Here is a 20,505-nt window from a genome sequence, read left to right on the forward strand (position 1 = left end):
CAGTTTAAAATATTAGTTTCGCGCCAGTGAAATATCGATAGGAAAACCAAACCAATAAACGTATACTTGATATTTAGCGATTGTGTCACCTTTTCCTTTCGACACCATGACAGAAGTAGAAGAAGCGCAGTTCTGGCAGGCGATTGGAATATTGATCAAAAACTATCATGCCTTGAATAAAAAGATATTCGAGGTGGTAATCACCCAAGTGGAGAAGCAGCAGGATGGTCGACTTTGTGATTCCAGCGAAGAGGAACTGGGGAAGTGCCTGAAAGAAGACCCAATCAAGCGCACGTGCACAGGCTTAAAGATTGGATTCAAACTGTTGCCCAAGAAACTGCCTGAGAACATCTTGGCCACCGGAACTGTGGGTGGGATAAGATCTATATTGGTTTATCCACTTTTCTTAATATATTATAACTTACAGACTTTGTGAATAACAAATATGAGTGCCAATTTGCCAGCGATGATATCGAAGACTTTTCGGTGCGACTTCTCAAGGGACAGCTTGTACTGGATTCAAAACAGAACCCCAACTGGTTGGAATTTGTTCTGAAACCAAAGCTCCTAAGCTGGTCGCAATCCAAACAGGATGAATCAAAGTTAAAGTCATTGGGCATGGTAAATGTGGAGAAGTACAATGACCTGTACAAGAAGTTAAAAGAGAAGCATTCCCAGCGTCTCCTTGAGTACTGGAAAACAGCTCAAGAATCCACGGATCCGTTAAAGTTTATCTACGAGGATTTGGCCATAGCCGCTTATCTTATTGTTCTATGGGGTCAAACCCAAACCGAGCCCAAGGCCTTCGCGGATTTGGGTTGCGGAAACGGTCTTCTAGTGCATGTCCTCAATGCCGAGGGCTACAAGGGCTATGGCTACGATATAAGGAAGCGAAAGCTGTGGTCTCTTTATCCGGAGGAAACCCAGCAGAGCCTCATCGAACAAGCAGTTGAGCCCAACAACTTCCGCTTAGATTTTCCGGATGTAGATTGGTTAATTGGCAATCATTCGGATGAACTTTCTCCCTGGCTCCCAGTTTTGGCTGGGCGCTTAAACACCAACTACTTCCTACTGCCCTGCTGTCCTTATGAACTCTCGGGAGCTAAGTTCCGCAGGCGGAACACCAAGATAAGTTCCTACCAGGACTTTTTTCAATACGTCACCAAAATCTCACAGGAATGTGGCTTTGAGGTGCTACAAGACCGCCTAAAAATACCCAGCACTAAACGCTTGGCTCTGCTAGGAATCAAAAGGAACACCAGCAAGGATTTGGAATACTTTGTCCAGGAGGAGTTAATAAAGTACAAAACAGGAGATTCCGAAATTAAACTGCGAGAGAAGGAGGAAAGCGTTCGCAACTGCACGCAGGTGGACAAATCCATCATCGATGGTCTGGTGCTGAAGATATTCAACAAAATCCTCGCCTCCAAAGAAGATAAGTGGTCAGGTCGCCTGCCCATGCGAGAGATTGCCCAGAGCCTTACCAAGGAAGAATTGAGGGGCATCAAATCCGAATGCGGTGGCATCAAAACTTTGCTGAGAAATAAACACGAGGTATTTGAGTTCTGCGGCGGCGATCTCATAGGGATAAGAACCCCTAAACCGACGGCTATTCTTCAATCCCGTCTGACCACAAAAAAGCGTAGTTGCTTCTTCAAGCTCCATCACCCATTTGGATGTCCCCTCGAGGATACCGAGTGTTCCTTCATACATTAACATAGCTTGTTTGTGTGTGGCCCTTGCTCACGTTTATTGTTTCGATTATAATATAAAGAAAAGTGCCTGTGCCCAATCGGCATGAATCGTGTGTCCATTGTACAAACTAGGAAACGAGTTGTGTCCTCTAGCGGGAGCTGTCGCTGCTGTTGCTGCGGCGCCGGCGGCGAATGGGCGAGCGGGAGCGGCGACGCGGTGAACGCCTGTTCCTTATGGGCGACTGACGACGTCCGCCGCCGCCGCCACCACCTCCTCCTCCGCGATTGTTGAACCGATTGAACTGGGGCGGGGAGCGCCAGCGGTTGTTCTGCGGACGGCGCATCGGAGGCGAGGGGCGGCGCATCATGGGGGGTCGTTGTTTGGGTATAACCACCGGCGACACCGTGATCTCCTGGCCGTCGATCTGCCCTCCATCCATGTGCTTCATGGCCGACTCGCAATCCTCGGCGGTGGCGTATTCCACAAACGCCACGCCGCGTCCGAAATTCGGATGATAACGGTCCACGGGGAACTCCACGTTCTTCACGTCCCCGAAGCTGCTGAATATCTCGAACACATGGTCCTTGGTCACGTTGCGGGTTAGCCGGCCGACATGAATGCGAACCGGCTTGGGTGTGGGCGAACGGGTGCGTGAGCGCGACCGGGAACGCTCCCTTCGCTTCGGTGGGGGAGTCCTCTCCACAGAGCCACGTCCACGACGGCGTGGCGATCGTGAACGACTGGCCGAGCGGGAACGCTCGCGCTTTACGTTATTGCTTTCGATGGCGGGCCTATCGGTGGATCCAGCTCGGCGGGCTCTGTCCCGGGAACGACTGCGCCGCTCACGATCCCTCTCTGGTTCCTTTCGCGTCTTGCTGCCCGGTCTAGGGGATTTGGAGACCCGCCTGGGCGAACGGGTGCGAGAGCGGGAACGGGATCGTGCACTTGGTTTTTCCTTCTCTTTGTCCTTGATGGCAGCTCCGCCACCACGCCGCCGGTTTTTACCGCTGCGATCCGAGTCGCTGGACGAGGACGAGGAGGAGCTCGATGAGTCACTGGAACTGCTGGAGCTGGAGCGCGAGTCTGAGCCGGAGCTGCTGCGCGAAGAGCTGCTGTCGGATGAGCTGGAAATGTGAATATTTCAAAAAGGTATATGATATTCTTAGCCTAAACTTATATTTTGATTCGCATAAAAATAAACTATACTGATCTTTAAATATTCTTAATTAACTAAGAAAGCTTAACCAGATACTGGATTTAGTTAGTACAAAGAAAAAAATTGTTAGCTTATAACCTTTACTTGTGTTGAAAGGCCTATGAAAATTAATTGAAGAACTGAGGATTTACTTTGGGATATACTACTAAACTTTTTACAAAAAAAAAGCGAGTCCTGATGGTATCATCAAATACCCCAATTGTAATTTCCCTTTAAAGAAATTTGTCTGACCGACAAGTTTTTCCTTCTGTCCACTTTTTTCCTTTTCCCACACTAAATGCCCTTTGGGAAATAACCCTTATTTGGAGTGGCAGATGTGGACCATCTGTCGGGAACACCTTTGCCGGCTGACTTACCTGCTTCTTGAGTCGCTGCTGGAGGACGCCGATCCGCGACGTTTGCGCTCGCGGTCTCTGCGCGAGGAGCTGCTGGCCACCGCCTTGCTGTCCTTCTCTTTGACTTCCTTCTCCTTGTTGTCCTTCTCCTTCTCACCCTCGCCGTTTGGACTCTGGGCACGCGCCCTATGAGAGGCCGAGAAAAGCGAAATGTTTCAGCCGTTCGTGGGGTTAATTGCCCGCATCTACTTACATTTTCTTATTGAAGATTCAGTTTGCGGTCAGTTGTTTTGGGCAGCACACTCTTAAAAGAGCTAGCCAATATGTTTTTATTTATAAACCCTACTTTTTTTTACAGGAGTTAATTCCGGGTAGCGTTTTCGGTGAAGATTGGTGTGACCGTGACACGAGCATTAAAATATGCCACTGTATTTAGTAAATACAAAAAAGTAACAATAATCTGTTTTATTCCAAATTTTCTTTTTTGGACATATTTAGGGTATTTTAATTTGGTATTTTCCCGAAAATATTGGTAAGATTTACCAGTCTCGCCGCGGCCACACTCTTTGTCAGGTCGATCCAAGGTAAACTCCCATAAAACGTAAAAAGCAAGATACTTTTCCTGCCTAGCAATCCGTACTCGATACCAAGTACTTGTATCCACCGTGTAATATGAATAGTGCTTGTTTTCGTAACGTACGTATGTAGTGAAATTACATAAAACGCAATTGTTTTTAGGGCCAGCACTTTTTTTATCTGCTGGTGACGAAGTGGTTGTCATTGTGAGTTCACGTCCGTGTGCCTGTATGTGTGTGAACTTGTGTTGATTTTGTACCCCTTGCGGGGGAGCGAGCGAGACAGAAATAGTGGGGCGGGAGGAGGGGGCAGCCACAGAGTTTCGATTTTCCATCCATATCTACACTCGCAGCGAAAAAGAGAGCGAACGAGAAAGAGAGAGGAGCGCCCGTCTGGTCTGGGTACTTTTTACCACACTGCGTCTTTGTCTGCCGTCGAGTTCGATTCGGGAGCTCCGCGTCTGGCGTGTAGTATTATTAATCTGATTATTTCGATTATTCCGCATTTAATACAATACCCGCCCCCTGATTGGCTGCATTGCCCGTGTGTGCATGTGTGTGAGTGTAAAGTGCAGTTTTGTTAGGGGCAGCCAATGCAAATTAACCTTTGTCTATACTCGAGACTATAAAATTTTTAGCCCCATCATCGTGTTTTGAAACGCCAAGTAGCAGCGTAATTGCCAAAAACCAGCCAGCCAACAAACGTTTCGTTGGTATATGTATACTATATTCATATAATCAATGTGTGAAAGAAAACGAAACGAGAAAAAGAGCATTCAATGAAGTTGACTGCCATGACTACGCAATAGCAACAACAAGAGTGGCACCCACACAGACACAGGAAGATTTTGCTAGGTGGGTCCTCTCTCTCACTCTCTCCGCCTCTCAGTGCCGCTCTCTGCTGGGGGCTCTCTCAGTGTTTCATTGTGTGTTAGTTTGGACTCCATGGGAAAAGCGAATATTTTGACGTCTGCTTGCTTGTGTGTATATGCGTATATTTTTTATAATTTATTGTTTTAATTTTGAGAGGGCGGAGCGTGACCCCAACTTGAAAGTGCCGAGTATGAATAGTAGCCCTAGCTATATAGCTTTACGATCTGAATTTGGAGTTGCGCCTCCGTGCGCTAAACATGCACTCAGTTGTGGTCAAAATAATATCTAAATTACGGATATGTAGTCTTGTTGAAGGGGAGCCACATAAATGCGTCTATAGATATGTTATCACCTTATTTAGCTTTTTAATCTATGTTTAGAAATTCACTTATCTTATCTGTATAATAATATTTACCACAAAGGCCCTGATCAAAGAGGGTGTTTGTGCTGTGACAAATCCATAAAAATGGGGCAGCTAAATTACTCGAAAGTTGGAAACCTCTCAAAAAATCTTGAAATGTATGAAGAACAAATGATTAATCGGACTTCCGGTTTTGAAAATATATTGTAGCATACTTTTAGAGACATTTATAAGTGATTTTAAGTACTTACGGCGCCTCCGTTTATTTATGCGTTACATTTTTGTCATTAATTACTTTATAATTCTATTTTAAAATAAATTTTATTACGATTTTAAAGTATTCCAAATTTAAAGGTTTCTTCACTACTAAAAACGCTTTTCTTAGTTATCACTAACTTTATGCTTAGAAGATATTTTACTCCACTTCAACAAATACAAGTAACCAACATTTGGCCGAGACTAAAAGCCAAACAATAGTTTACCGCACTATTATTTTAACTGCAACTGTATATGGAACCACAATTACAACCATTTTCGTTATAATAGCCGAGCATTTGTATATTGTACTGCCTGCCTATTTTTTACGTCTAATTTGCATTACATTGGCATTAATACTCATTGGCCGCAATTAAAACCAGGCTTTATATAGACCTATATTTTAATATTATCCCACATATACATACATTTATCGCTAACCAAACTAAACCAACCCAAGTAATTAGTTTCTCAACTGAATGTAATAGCAATGTTTTCTTTTACTTTTATTTTCTTTGTTTTAGCATACATACAATATTTTATTGCTGGTTTTGGTGGTAAATTTGCATTGTTAACGGCCGCGGCCAGACGTGCCCCGCTTCTTTAACACACACGTCTCTCAAACGAATACCGATCATCAAGTGTTTCCCCTATTGACTCTCGTAAATAGCCACATGTAAAAATCTAAATAAAAATCAACAAATAGCGATATTGATACCGAAAGCAACTAAAGCGAAAGTGTAATACCGTGTGTACCACATAAGACTGCCATCTGCCCTTTGCGTTGCCGTGCCGTTGACACTTTTGTATCTGGCTGTATCCGTATCTGTATCTCAATCTCACTGACCAACTACCGCAAGCGCAAATGCAATCTGCAAACTGCACACACCTGAACCTCAGCTCAGCTCAGCTCAACTTTTAAACGTTTAATCCTCGAACTGCCTAAAAAACCAACCAACCAACCAACCTATCAGCCAACCTGAACCAATCAACAAACCAACCTATCAACGGTCTACCGCAACTGGCAAACCGAACGGCTTTAGTTTGTAAGCTTTGTTTTTTTGTAAACCTGTTAAGCATATTATCGAAGACTGAAAAGAAGTACTAAGTACGATTAGCCATCTTGTAATTATTTGTATATGTCCTTTGTTCTCCTAATGGTTCCAATACGATCGATCTAACCCATCCATTTATGCTATATACTATACGACAACACGACTTTGTCACACTGTTTGTTTTACTTTGCACATGTTCGTTTTCTACTTTACGCCTAGTATTTATATTACCTACTTATAGAGCACACACACCTACAACACGGCCCATGTACGTTAAGTGTAACCCTCTTTATCTGTCGCTCTCTTGATCTGGAATCTTTCGATTGTACTAACTGCCCGCCGGGCGATAAGTGATAAGTTTGTAATCAGTCATCCGCCCCTCAACCTCGATCCATCCATATCCATCCTACCCGAAACCAGAAACCCAAAAACAGAACCACTAATATTGTTTTTGTTCAGTTGACACATTCATGTAAAACACACACATCTAGAGATAAATATGTATGTATATATGCGAGGGGCGGCTTAACGATAGGTTATCGTGTTTAACAACTCAAACTGGAAACGCTGGAAGTGTAAGATTTGTCGTTACCACTTATCATTGGCGGACGGAGTCGGCGGAGTTAGCTCACATATACACATACATATATACTACCTATGTACCCGTAACTGTTAACTTTATATATATCGTATCCGTATCTGTATCGGCAGCTTTTTCACATACCCCCAATACATGAATTTATATACATTTATATCGTACTTATATCTATAGTTGAAAGACTAACCACGCACGTATCTCATCTCAGTTCCATATAATTGACAACCTATTAAAGCTACACTGTTAAAACAAACTGAAAAATTGTTGCTGTTTTATTTATTACGATTACAACAAATATTTACATATATCCACACATAAACACACCCACACGTATATATACATATCAATATATACACATATATAAATATTTTATTATCCTTGCCTAAGTAAGTATTTTGCCTACTAGAGAAACCATAAATGTTTTGTTATTGAGCATGTTGGCTTGTTGGTTGTTTGCTTTCTGTTCTGGAGCGCGGGTCGGGCTTAGAATACTTCCTATATGAATAATAAATAAAAAACACACAAAAAGTAATAAAAAAAAACTCAACAAATCAAAAACCATAAAACTCTAGAGCTAAAAAACCTTTTTCCGTTTTCGATTATAATCTGAGTTGGAGGCATCGAATTGAACGAATTTAACCTTTATATGTAAAATTGTAATTCCCAACGTTTTTTAACAAATAGATAGCGATTATGGTGTCCAAAAATGACATACAAAATCTTAGCCATTGTTAGCTAGAGTCCTGTTCTCCATTTCCTCCATAATTCGCGAAAATTAATAAATCAGGCTTAAAAAACGAAAATGGATTATTTAAAGGCGAACAATAAGATAACTAAAAGCTTCAGTTCCTTATTTTTGGGTTACCAAAATAAGTTTTCCCTTAAAGGGATCTTGATCGATCTTGTAATAAAGTAGTTTGAATTCTGATCACTTTTGATTCCTCCAAATTTCTCCGAATTGTAAACGGAACGGGGCTGCATAGTTAAGTGTTCAAGCGGCCACTTTATAAGCAAATCGTCTCGTTTCTACTCCCGCCCCACAGCTGTGTGATTAAAAAGAAAAGCCCAAAGAAAGCTCTCGCCCAGTCGAAAGTCGAATAGCAAAATCAACAGCAGCAGAAGCAGCAGCAACAACAACAGCAGCAGCAACGCAACTGCAACTGCAACATGCTCAACTCGAATGCCAACAGCGGCAACTTGGGCAATGGCAACGGCAACAACAACAACAACCATGGGGGCAGCAGCCGGCGTCCCTTTTCCCGCAATTCTTCGTCGGTCCGCTCGCATCGCGGCGGTGGGGGCGGAGTGAGCGGTCGCATGGTCTACTCGCCACACCCACATCCGCACTCCCACGCCCAACAGCAGCAGCAACAACAGCAACAGGGCCAACAGCAGCGGTCCAGCAACAACAACAGCCTTTTACCTGGTCACAGCCCTTGGTGCAACGTTAATTTGAACGGCGGCAACAGCAATAACAACGGTGGCAACAACAACAACAGCAACAACAACAATGTCAATAACAAAGATGCAAACCCGAATTGGTAAGAGTCGAGAGCCGCTTGTGTTTTAGAACCATTTTTCCACCTACCCACTTGAAATCCTCTGAGATCTCGAGCTTATGTTAGCCTTAAGTGACATTGAAAAAAAAGCGAATTTGAAACGTACCCCCTCCGATCCGAACCGCTCCCAAAATCCCCCAAAATCCATCCATGATTAACAAGACATATCCTTGTAACTTCCCCCACGACTAGAACAGTTTATCTACTTTCTATCTCTATCTCTATTACACCTGAACTGAAAACCCGAAAATCGCTTTTAGGCTAAAGGGAGAATTTTGTAATTAATGTCGCGTTCAGTAGTGCAACCAAATACATTTTAATTGGTCCTAACCGTTGAATTTTCGAAGCACTAAACAAAAAAAAAACGCTTGCATCGCCAACTTGATGGCGACACATAATGGATATAGTGTTATACCGTTTATACTTCTCGATCATTTGTAACTCTCTTCCGTTCTCTTGCGTACTGTACATTTTGTGTTATGTTCCTCGTCCAGATTGGCACCCTTAACACACTCAGTTATTATGTCATACATACTAATTATCGTTGTAACTATCCCTGCATCGACATCAAATACAACATTACATACTCGTACATACACCCACATTATACTATCCAGCAAGAACTGAGTTTTGATTTATTTAATGTTTATCGTATGTACATTCTCTAACCGCTTTTATTACCATACACGAAATTTGAGCAGTGTGAAGTTCCGTAGAAGAAACCGTATTAACCGAATCAGAAACTCTTGATTTCGATTGTAACAACTTAAAGAACGTTCAATGTTTCATAAACTTAAGACCAATCAAACAGTTCCCTAAGAAAATGCATGAAGAGCACTTGAAAATGGCGATCCAAACTTATTAAGTAGCAATTTCTCTTTCGTTTCGTAGTCGTTTCTTTGTCCCAAACGCTTTTTCTTGTTTTTGATTAAAGCGCGCCTAACGGACTTAAGTACTTACCAGCATGCTATCTCTCCCCCCACCCGTTTCTCTGTCTCTCTCTGGCCCATTAAGAACATCCTCAAGGACCTACCTTAATCGCCATCCTCCTTCTCTTTTTCACTGTCTTTATATTGTCTGGGCAATTACTAATTTTACCTTTAAGGGTCCTTAAAGCCCTTGTTTAGAGCAGGAAAAGCAGTAGACAATAGTAAATTCTAATTGGTTGGTCAAGGAACACGCATCAACGGAAGAAGGCTCGACAAACGACGACTGTGAGCAATTAATCAATTATAATGCGAGTCGGGTGGGTAAGTGCTTTTCATGCATCATAGTCAAAAGAGTTGTTCAGCTTAAGAATAAATCATACGAATACTATGTTTATTCGAATTTTTACAGTTGTCGCTCGTAAATTACTTAGTTTCTTAAAACAAAACAAATATTTGTTATAATTTTTTTAAACAAAAAATTACATCTGGTTATGTTTGTGATTTTAATGTTAACGTGTTCTATTTGCGGGCGACCACTGTAGTTTGTTGAGAAGTATATGTCAGTATTTTAATCCTATAGGATTCAATAAATAATATAGCTCCCTAGTGTATCTTTCTAAAATATTTATATTCAAAATTAAACGAATACTTCGAATACTATAGGTAATCATCAGATAGGGTTTCCACATGTCCCCGATTTCAAGACCTACCCCCCACCAACAATATTTTGATTTAATCTAACGTTATAATATAATTTTGTTAAATTTCTTTCGTTTTGCGCATAGTGTCGCTTCACGTTTTACGCTATTCGTTAAATTTATACTAAAAAAAGCCAAAACCAAGAACAAACATAAATGCGATGATAAATATGTGAAATGCAACCGTGAAAAGTGCAAGCCAAGTATGAATTTAGTTACAAAATTTCCTCTTTATCCAAACCGTACCGTAACTAGTTGTAATTTTTTTCGATTTCGACATTTTATGAATGATGCATTTTAGTTGAGTTTCTTGATTGATAGCTAAGTATATTGACGACTATTGATTGATGTATTTTGCTTAACTTTGCGTAGGTCGAGGCGAACCGAGTCGAGTTTTGCAAATGATCAACAAACTCAGCTTAATGTTTTACTTATTTATTTGCATTTTGCACACTGCGGCTTAGAATGTTTGACAAACTAACCTTATAGAAATTCCAAAACCAACCAAAAACCAAAAAAGATAATTCAATAATACAATGAAAACCGACCAATTACCGAAATAACAGATAAATCAACTCTTTTTAAATAGCTCGAGCATATCCTTCTTCTTTTGATTTACTCCTCGCTCTCTCTCTTTCTACTCTCTTCTACTACTGACTGTTTGTGTGTGTGTGTAACTTTAAGCGAGCCACAATAATAACAATAACAACAAGTACAGCATTGTATGGTCATTGTCACACTCTGTTTATCAAGTACTCTTTAATTTGTCGTCTAACTATTATACAGTTGTGTTTAAAACAATAGCAATTGAATTTCTTTTTTTTATTAAGCTATCCTGTCAAAATCATAGAAATGATATCAATTTGCAATTGAATATAAAAACACGTAAACAAAATCTGATTTTTTAATTTAGAGTAAATGATTTTAAAAAACTTAAAGTAAAACCGATTTAAAAGATATTTACAATTAAGAAAATTTAAAATATTAATTTTTTTTCTAATTCAGTACGGCATTAAAATATCCTCTATTATTTTGAACACATCTGTACATACATAAATAGTTGTTATTTGATTTCTAGCCAGTTGCAATCGCAGCTTTTGCATCTAGTCCGTAAGAGTTACTACCTACTACGTTGCGCTGACACCGGCTTAAGTTACGACTAAATTATAGCGTTCGACGCTCAGTCACGCCCCTTTTCCCCCACTATCTTGCTGTGCGTGTACATAAGTAACTATACATAGGCCTAAGTACTACTTTTTGGTGTGTGCCCAGCTCGATCACGATCTTTTGGATCTCCGTTCTGTTCCATTTCCGTTTCCGTTCTCACCCCGCTAAAAATAACAGTAATTCGTAAAAGCTTTTTCACAGGCTGAAGAAAAGCTCAAGCTTACCTACCGTATCTTACGTACGAGTTGTTTTTATACCAGTTTATTTACGTTTTCGGTTTACGTTCTCTTTAATATAGTTTTGGAGCATGACCAGCACTCTCTCTCTATCTCTCTCTCTCAAATATATATATACGTATCCAATGTATTTCTCTCGTGTTTAGCTAGTGAGAACGGCCTATTACGTTACAGTTGCCTTTTTGCCGTTACGTTAAATTTGAATAGTGTGAAGAACAGTGTGCGATTGGCGTTTCGTTGTTTTAATTTCCGTTTCCATTTCAATTTTTGGTAAGCGTAGTGTGCATAAAAATAAAGTGAGCAACAAATAAATAAATAAAATAGCAAACTAACCAAATTTCCACCTAAAATGCATTCAAAACAAAAGAGCAGAACTAAAAAAAAGGAAAATAGAAAAAATCTGCAAACGATGTGAAACAAATTAGTACGTACGTATTTGTTTTATACTAAATGTGTGTACATATCGATATTATATATATATATCTATATTAAACTAATATCTAATTATTGCATTTTGCCATTTACATATATATTATTTTTATCTTTTTCGTTTTTCTTTCTTCTTCATATAAAACCAAAAAAAAACCGAAAACTACTGCAAAATAAAAAAATCTATATAAATAACGTATGTGTGTGGCTACCACTCTGCATATATACACCACTACTACTACTACTACCTACTACCTGTACATGTATTATGCATACAAATAACTATATATGGGTTGTGTTTAATACTACCACACACTGCTACTGCATTGATTTGATTGAACAATTTTCAACTGTATCTCGTACAACCGAATATTATACTCTCTATATATACGTATATATGTATTACATATTATCTAAAACAAACTGCAACTGCAAACCTCAAAATCGAAAATCCAGCGATGTACAAACAAGTAATTCTAGCGGAACTTGTATTTATAACAATAGCAAAGCGCATCATCATCACAACAACAGCAACAACAATGGTCACACTCAGAGCCACAGTCACACTAATCACCCCCATTCCCCACACCAAAGCCAACCCCACCACCCCCAAATGCACACCCATCACCACCACCCGCATTCGAGTCCACCACAGCAGTACAGTAACAGCTATCGCCAGTACCCACTGCATTCCCCAAACTCCCCTAACTCCACACACAGCAATGGTCATTCTAATAGCAACACTAGAAACCCGAGTAGTAGTAATCCCCATGCCAATCAGAACCAGCATTCCTATCCCAGTTACTACGAGATGTGTCCGGGAAGCAGTGGAACACAGACCCACACCTACGGATCCATGTCCGTTTCCCTGGTGAGACTGAATTCCGCCCGCTTGTGCCTAACGCTAAGTCCTGCCACGCCCCCCTCCCAGCGAGTAGTGTCCTTCAGATCCCCCAGATCCAACTCCAATTCCAGCGCCAACTCCAGTTCCAGTGATCAGAATCATTACAACCCACCGGCACGTAGTCAGAATCAGAATCAGAACCCGAACCATCATCCCAACCCACATCAGTACCAGTACCAGTACCATCCGCAACACCAGTACCATCCATTGCATAACCCACACCCACAGCAACAGACTAATCGCCAATCCCTCCCGCTAACACGAACGAATTCAAATTCAACCAACGCAACAACTTTCAATTCAACCAATCCAACAACAAATAGTAATCCTACTGATGTTGTGAATGTAAATTCTTGTACCGATATAATTCCTCATGGGTCTTCGTCTTCGTCTGCGTCGTCGATGCTGCCCCAACAACCACAACAACAACATCAAATTAATAACGCATCCGCACCCATCAATAGCCACAGCCAGGGACAGGGATCCGGGAACTCGCCCAATCTTGGCCACAACCACAACCAGCGTGGCTACAACAACAACAACAACAATAACCGGGGACTCGGGAACGGAATCGGTAATGGTAATGCCAACGGACCACCCGACTACATGAACTACCGGCGAGGCTTGTGTCCGACTCTTTCGCGGGACTACTCCAATGGCAATGGACACGGCCACAACGGACGACGCTACATGTCCGACCATCTGAACAACGCCTCCTCATCCATGAACGGCCTCATCAATTCCGGACACCACCAGCGCAACTACAACGATAGGAACTTGAATAATGTAAGCGAATACTCACTAAAATATTTTTCAAGATTTTAAAGTTTACACATAAATCTAAGGTTCAGTTAGTAAGTTAAATGATTCTGTATGGAATCCTCATGACTTCTTTTCGATTCATTTTGTAACTGGATAGTTTTATGAATCTTTTATGATCTTTGGCTTAATCCCTTCCTTCCTCCTCTAGCACTTTGGAAACTCTGATCAGGGTGGACCAGATCATCGGGATCGAGCTGAGGGTTCTTCGTACAACTTTATGCGCAATGGAGGCGGCAGCGGAGGAGGCTACGGACGCAATGGATCGCACTACCAGCACATGGCCTATGGAAACAACAACGGTGCCTCCACATCCTCGGGTGGACCAGGGCTGATGGGAGAACTGCCCTCGGGATCGGGCTTGTCGGGATCCTCGCTGTCGCTGAACAACGGACCCGGAGGCCTCAACTCAGACAGTCCGTCGCGCAAGCGTCGCCGCATCTCCGGCAGACCCCAGAACGGTCCGCAGACCCAGCAGCGCTGTCTTATGGCTCATGTGAGTGTTCAGATAAGTCTTCTTAGAAAGACCTTATTTAATAACTGGTAATCTTATTGCAGATGCAGCAGGGAAGTCCGCCGCTTCGACGACCGCGGTTGCGCGACGTAGCCACTTCCACGCAGCAGCAACAGCAGTACGGCCCACAGGTGCACCACCCCCAGCAGCAACAGCAGCAGCCGCCTTCAAATTACCACCCGATGCACCACCACCAGCCCCAGCCCCAGCCCCACTACGTTTCCCAGCAACAGCAGCAGCAGGTGCCGCCGCCCCACGTTCAGCGTTCTCCCTGGGATTTGGGTGGCAGTGGAGGAAGCGCCGGCGGAGCAACAGCCAGCAGCTCGGTGGGTCCCATTCTGCAGCAGGTGCAGGCGCCGCCGCAGCCACCGAGTCACCAGCAGACGGTGGGCTATCCACCGGCCCCGCCGCAGCCGACCTCCCTCATGGTGGACCTCAATCTAAACCAGGTGCCCGTGAGCCTCCAGCTGCGTCCCTCGGAGCCGTTCTGGGCCTCCTTCTGCACGTACCCGATACCGGCACAGGCTAGACTGGCGCCCTGCCACCTGCATGGCGTTTACACGCAGCCCTTCGCCCCCGCCCCGCCTCCTCCACCTCTGCAGGTGGCTTCGGTGCCGTCGCAGGCGCAGATGGCCGCCGCAGCAGCGGCTGCCCAGCAGATGATAGCCCAGGCCACGTTGACGGCCCAGCAGCAGCAGCGGGATGTGGTGGCCATAGCGACGGCCAATCTGGGGCCCATCGAAGCGCCGGGAGCCCATCATCTGGATGGGCATCATGGACCTGGGGGACCCGGGGCCCATGGCCATCCGCACGCCCATCCCCATGCCCATCCGCATGCCCATCAATTGCCGCCGGGCATCCACATCACCCCGCTGAGCGGAGCAGCGGCCGCGGCCGCCACCCACCACCTACATTCCACGGCGGCAGCTGCAGCGGCGGTCGCCGCCCAGGCCAGTGCCCAGATGTCCGCCGGGCCGCAGCAGATCATCATCTCGTCGGACCGCCGCACATTCCCGCCCCACCGCCGCATCCCGCGCTTCTGGCCGGCGAATCACGGCCATCGGCACGTCCTGCCGCCCCAGTCGCTTGCCGCCCACCAAGCTCCGGTGCAGATCCAGGCCACCTCGGGCATCATCAACCCGGGCTTCTTGCTCAACTTCCTGTGAGTCCATTTAGTGTTAACGGATGTATGACAATCCCTAATTCCGCCTTTAATCCTCTTGCAGGGCCATGTTCCCGCTATCGCCGTACAACCAACACGACCTGAGCTCCGGCGACACCAATGAGACGGAGAACTACGAGGCGCTGCTCAGCCTGGCCGAGCGATTGGGCGAAGCGAAGCCCAGGGGACTCACCCGCAACGAGATCGATCAGTTGCCCAGCTACAAGTTCAACCCGGAGGTGCATAACGGTGAGTGATTCAAAGAGTTCTTTAAGGATGCTTAATTTCCAGTAAAAAGCATTACATGCAAATGTTACTCATTCGACAGGTAGTCCAGATAGGTTTATATTTCCTATTTCTCAAATTTAATGGAGAAGAAAAGGTTTTCCATTTAAGTCTTCACGAACTTTTTTGTTATGATATGCAATAATTTGCTAAGGGCAACATTACGTATACTTGATAAATTTTAAAGGGTGCTTAATTACCAGTAACAAGCATGACAGGCAAATATTACTCATTCGACAGGTAGGCCAGATAGGTTTATATTTTCTATTCTACACTTTATGAAGGAGAAGACGTTTTCCATTTAAGTCCTCTTGAACTTCTTTGTTATTACTATCAATAATTTGCTAAGGGCAACATTACGTATACTTGATAAACTTTAAAGGGGGCCCAAAAAAGTAGGCAACTATTTTTTATTGCATAGGTGAACTGAAATTTATTTGTTTGCACTTTTAAAGTGGCTCATGATCGGTCAAACAAAGTACAAAAATATGCAATATTGTCTTTTAGGAAATCTAGAAAATTTAGTTTCTTATAAAAAAGTATTTGAGAATGCATAAATAGTTTATGAATGTATTATGGCTTCACCGGAAAGCGGTGAAAACGGTCTACACGTTTTTTTTTACAAAGTTAAATATTCACCCACATATCTATTCACCCCCCAGGCGATCAATCATCCTGTGTGGTGTGCATGTGCGACTTCGAGCTGCGCCAGCTGCTGCGCGTCCTGCCCTGCTCCCACGAATTCCACGCCAAGTGCGTGGACAAATGGCTGAGGGTGAGCACCTAATAATACACATAAATTCAATTAGACAATAACGTAATTTTTTTCCGCCAGTCAAATCGCACCTGCCCCATTTGCCGAGGCAACGCCTCCGACTACTTCGATGGCGCCGATCAGCAGCAACAGGCGCAGGCGACCGCAGGAGCAGCAGCCGCCTTGAGCAGCACTTCAGGTGGAACGGCCGGAGTGGCGGGAACATCCGCAACTGCGGCAACCACCGCCAATCCCCAACAGAGCCAAGCGGCTTAAACCAGTCGTAATCGTATTACACACACCTCCAGCTTTGGCTTTTCCGGACGATGAGTGGACGAGGTGGTGGAGTTCTTTGGGGTGGAGGAATGATTGGTCTGTGGCGGGGGAGCCAATTGCCCACCCGCCATCACTTGATGTTACGCGCAACGAATCCAACTGCCAAACCGTCGACGCTTCCTCCTCAGCTGTAAGCCCCCGCCCACCTGGCCTAAAACAACCACCCGCTCCGCCCCTCGGCCACGCCCTCGCGAAACTCGCCGCCTCTTCAATAGCTTGTCGTAGACATTAGTTTGTATGTGAGTAATGGTAACCGTAATTAGGAGTAACCCATATAAGCAAACCACCAAGATTTCAAGTATAGTTAAACAGCGTATATATATATATATATTTGTGTGTATAGAGAAGGTAAAGCCGTAAAACAAGTGTCTGTATATAAGCCAAGATTTGCACAAAATTCATTATAGATTTTCTTTGCCCTTTCACACTCGAGGATATCCTTAAATCCATTAAAACAACTATATACGAACAAACGAATATGTATTCAAATGCGTGGTAGCTGGCTCTCAGAGTGCTTGAATAGGTTCAGGATTACTAAGTCCAAAAAATAAACAGGAGGTTAGACTTTGAGTGCCCGTTGCCAACTAGAAATTGTGTATCATGAATTGTTGCTGTCCACACGCATACCTATGAATAACTTTATATTATATAAAGAATACATATTTAAGCAAAGCGGAATATTCGTAATTTGGATTTGTGTTTTCTGCTTTTCAGTTAGGCTTGCATATTCGCTGCTTCCTCTTTGTATTTTATATTTACTACCATTACTTTTAGTTTTTTTAACAACTAAATATATTTATCCTTATACGACATACATACAAACAAACCAGCATAAATATAGTGCATTGCATTTTATACTAATTGTACGAACTGAACCCACTGAAGAAGTTCTTCTTCTTGCACTAGCAAAAAAAAACATAAAAACAAAGATAAAGATAAAGATCGTATATATATTTTTTTCGTTTCTACTGTTTGAAAATTAGTAACTATAAACGGAAGCAACTAACCTTGAAACATATAAGCAATCTTTGAAATCGACTAAACCAGATGAGCGGAGGACGATAAGCGTTTCAGCAAATATACTATATATAGATGCATATATACACACACCCACACTCACTAACAGGAGGGAAACCAACCATATAAGAATTTAGCATACAGGCATAGAAACATATGTATATTGGTGGGCTTATTAATGTATTTGTAGTAGATGTGTGCGTAATTAAACATAATGCAATCGCTATGAGAACACAAATATCGTAATATCGTAACCAGACTTTTCCAGGGCAAGCGTGCGTCGGTGGTGACCTCAACCACCCACCGACCAGTCCATCCACTTCCGTAGTATTTTTGCCTTTTGAACTGTAACGTCTGTAGCTCTAAACACAAGCATTAACTTACATACACACCTTAACCTCCTTCAATGTGACTTGTCTATTAAAATTGCATCAGATGCGAGCATTACGAGTATCATATATACACACACCCAGATATATAGAGAGTTTCCTTCTGATATATGCGATTCAAGCGAACTACGTGCACTAGCCTTTAAAGCCGGAGAACGACAGCAAACAATTTTTACCAATATACATGTACAAGTACGAGTACCATACAATAATTATCTATATCTATCTATCGATCGATCGGTATAAACATAACCAATTAACGTGGAACTAAACCAAACGAGAAATGAGAAGAACAAGTAAATTGAAATGATTCCTGCCCTCCATTCGTATTAAAAACCATTGAAACTAACTCAACAACTTTTTATAGCATATATATACTATGGATAGCATTGATTTTTTGTGAGAATGGATATACATAACATTAGTTTAGCCTCTTCGGGAAGGCCATAAGCCGTATCTCATGGGTCATCCGTTGCTTATAGCAAGAGTTTTGCAGCACTTCCCCAACCCAGACTCCCTGTGCCCCAAACCCCACGTTCTCAAATCCTTAATAAAGCTATGCATTACTAAAATCTTGATACCTAGTATGTGTAAAACGTGTGTGTATTCATTTTACCCGGTAATCTTAGAGTTCAAGCATATACTGTATTCGTATTGTTGGGCGAAGGAAGTTAAGATATTCTTTAAGTCCAATTAATAAAACCATGTCCGATAGAAAATAAGTTTGATATGTAGTCTTTGAAAGCCCTTTTAAATAAAATCCAATTAAAGTTTCAATGAAAATCTATTTGCATCAGTAAATCTGAAAACACTCTCTACAGTTTAGATAATTGATAAACATTATTTAGCTCCAATGAAATATTCCAAATCTGACCATTTTGTAGAAAGCTTTGGATTTTTTTTTGGATCACGACTGTGAGTACCGGGTATCACTTAGTCGGAACACTCGACTATAAAGTTCTTTCTTGTTTTTAATCTATATGAATGGTATTTCCAAAAGACCATTGTAAAGGTGTTGTGCTTTTCTAGAATTTTATTAGTAGGAACATCAACTGAATGATAAACGAAAACCCAAATAAAGTTTATTTTTTGTCACAATAACAGAACGTTATGATAAAAGCAAATAAATATATATAGAATATATTATATACATGAATTGAATACCTTTTATACGTGCACTGACATAATTACTTACGAGTATATGTAAAAAATTCAATCAACCAAGCTAAGCAGAAAAAAAACTTTAATCAATTTATTCTTTTAATCCGGTTTCGATAATTTAACGCTATTCGGTTTGTTCTATACCTCTCCGTCTATCCTGAACTAACAGCACTAATACTAGGTGTTTCCATCGAATAGTTTTTCTTCTACCTGTCTTCTGGTTTATTATTTTCGAAACAATTTTAACAAAATCAAAAGCTTATCATAAAAATATATTTATAGTAACAAAACAAAAATAAAAAACAAGAAAAAACACAAACAAAAAAATTATAAAGTTTTGCTGTGATGTACGTTATATATATTTAATTACATAAAATGCAATAAAATTTAAAACATATAATGCATAATTCCAAATTATTACAACAAAACAAAAAAAAAAAAACCAAAAACAAAAAAAAACAGAAGAATGATTATGAAATAAAAAACATTTTACGCATGAGAATTTCTCCAAAAAAAAAAAAAAATATGTACGACATACTATAACATCTACACTTGTCTAGAATTTATGCAATTTTAAATGTGACTATTATTTTACATTTTTGTAGACAAGAACCGAGACACTCTTCTAGTACTTGTAAATCAGTTAACCATAGTATTAAACAAACGTTTTTCAGTGGCATTGTAACGGTGAGCGGGCGTTTTTAATGTTAATTGCAATAATTTCAATTTTCGGTTTTGTATTAACTCGCAAAATTTCAATAAAATTCAATGAACGTCAATAAAATGTGATGCGTTTATCTATACTTTTTGGGGATGGGTAAACAAAGAGAAATAAGAAAATGTATTCAAAAAGAACAAATTTGAAACGATCGTTCCTATGGAAGCTATAAGATATGGGCGTATTGATTTTCGATCTGAAGTCCTTTCAGAATCAGCAGGGTTTATTCTTGGGGCAAACAAAAGTTTAAATTTAATATTAAAATACCGAAATTGTAATATTGAAAACAAATCTGTGTTTTAATAATTCATGAATATTGCAAAAGCAAATTTTAATTAATAAGTAGCAAAGTTATTTCGATTACATTTTTTCAGCTGAGTACACAAATATTTGGGCTTTGTAAGACATGCGCTGGGAAAGCATCCCCTTGAGATGCATGTGAAAACCCAATCTCCAAACCTGATT

General features: G+C 41.7%; 3 protein-coding genes across 12 annotated transcripts; 2 read left to right on the forward strand and 1 right to left on the reverse strand.

Moving 5' to 3' along the window:
- Positions 1 to 85: 85 nt before the first annotated feature.
- On the forward strand, positions 86 to 1,825 carry LOC108042026 (probable tRNA (uracil-O(2)-)-methyltransferase). Its single transcript, XM_017120128.2, has 2 exons — positions 86 to 371; positions 428 to 1,825. The coding sequence occupies exons 1-2, from the start codon at positions 107 to 109 to the stop codon at positions 1,714 to 1,716; spliced, it is 1,554 nt and encodes a 517-aa protein (XP_016975617.2). The 5' UTR covers positions 86 to 106; the 3' UTR covers positions 1,717 to 1,825.
- LOC108042027 (RNA-binding protein with serine-rich domain 1-B) lies at positions 1,723 to 3,866 on the reverse strand. 3 transcript variants are annotated; one of them, XM_017120131.2, is made up of 4 exons: positions 3,790 to 3,866; positions 3,500 to 3,672; positions 3,268 to 3,432; positions 1,723 to 2,804 (listed from the first exon to the last, which is right to left on the reverse strand). In XM_017120131.2, coding segments are annotated over exons 2-4 (1,128 nt in total). In that variant the 5' UTR covers positions 3,502 to 3,672; positions 3,790 to 3,866; the 3' UTR covers positions 1,723 to 1,843. The 3 variants fall into 3 exon arrangements, with proteins under 3 accessions (XP_016975620.1, XP_016975619.1, XP_016975618.1); XM_017120130.2 differs by lacking the exon at positions 3,790 to 3,866 and having other exon boundaries at positions 1,723 to 2,807; XM_017120129.2 differs by lacking the exon at positions 3,790 to 3,866 and having other exon boundaries at positions 1,723 to 2,819.
- LOC108042025 (transcription factor mef2A) lies at positions 3,791 to 19,584 on the forward strand. Of its 8 annotated transcripts, none has more exons than XM_017120120.2 (9): positions 3,791 to 3,830; positions 5,835 to 6,356; positions 8,007 to 8,504; positions 12,438 to 13,671; positions 13,856 to 14,200; positions 14,263 to 15,380; positions 15,445 to 15,629; positions 16,328 to 16,440; positions 16,501 to 19,584. In XM_017120120.2, exons 3-9 carry the CDS (start codon positions 8,131 to 8,133, stop codon positions 16,693 to 16,695), a joined length of 3,564 nt encoding a protein of 1,187 aa, XP_016975609.1. In that variant the 5' UTR covers positions 3,791 to 3,830; positions 5,835 to 6,356; positions 8,007 to 8,130; the 3' UTR covers positions 16,696 to 19,584. The 8 variants fall into 8 exon arrangements, with proteins under 8 accessions (XP_016975609.1, XP_016975615.1, XP_016975610.1 ...); XM_017120121.2 differs by having other exon boundaries at positions 3,830 to 3,942; XM_017120122.2 differs by lacking the exon at positions 3,791 to 3,830 and adding an exon at positions 4,388 to 4,676.
- The last annotated feature ends 921 nt before the right edge of the window (positions 19,585 to 20,505 follow it).

This window comes from Drosophila rhopaloa, unplaced genomic scaffold (assembly GCF_018152115.1).
Source record: "Drosophila rhopaloa isolate 14029-0021.01 unplaced genomic scaffold, ASM1815211v1 contig_167, whole genome shotgun sequence".
Taxonomy (NCBI): Eukaryota; Metazoa; Arthropoda; class Insecta; order Diptera; family Drosophilidae; genus Drosophila; species Drosophila rhopaloa.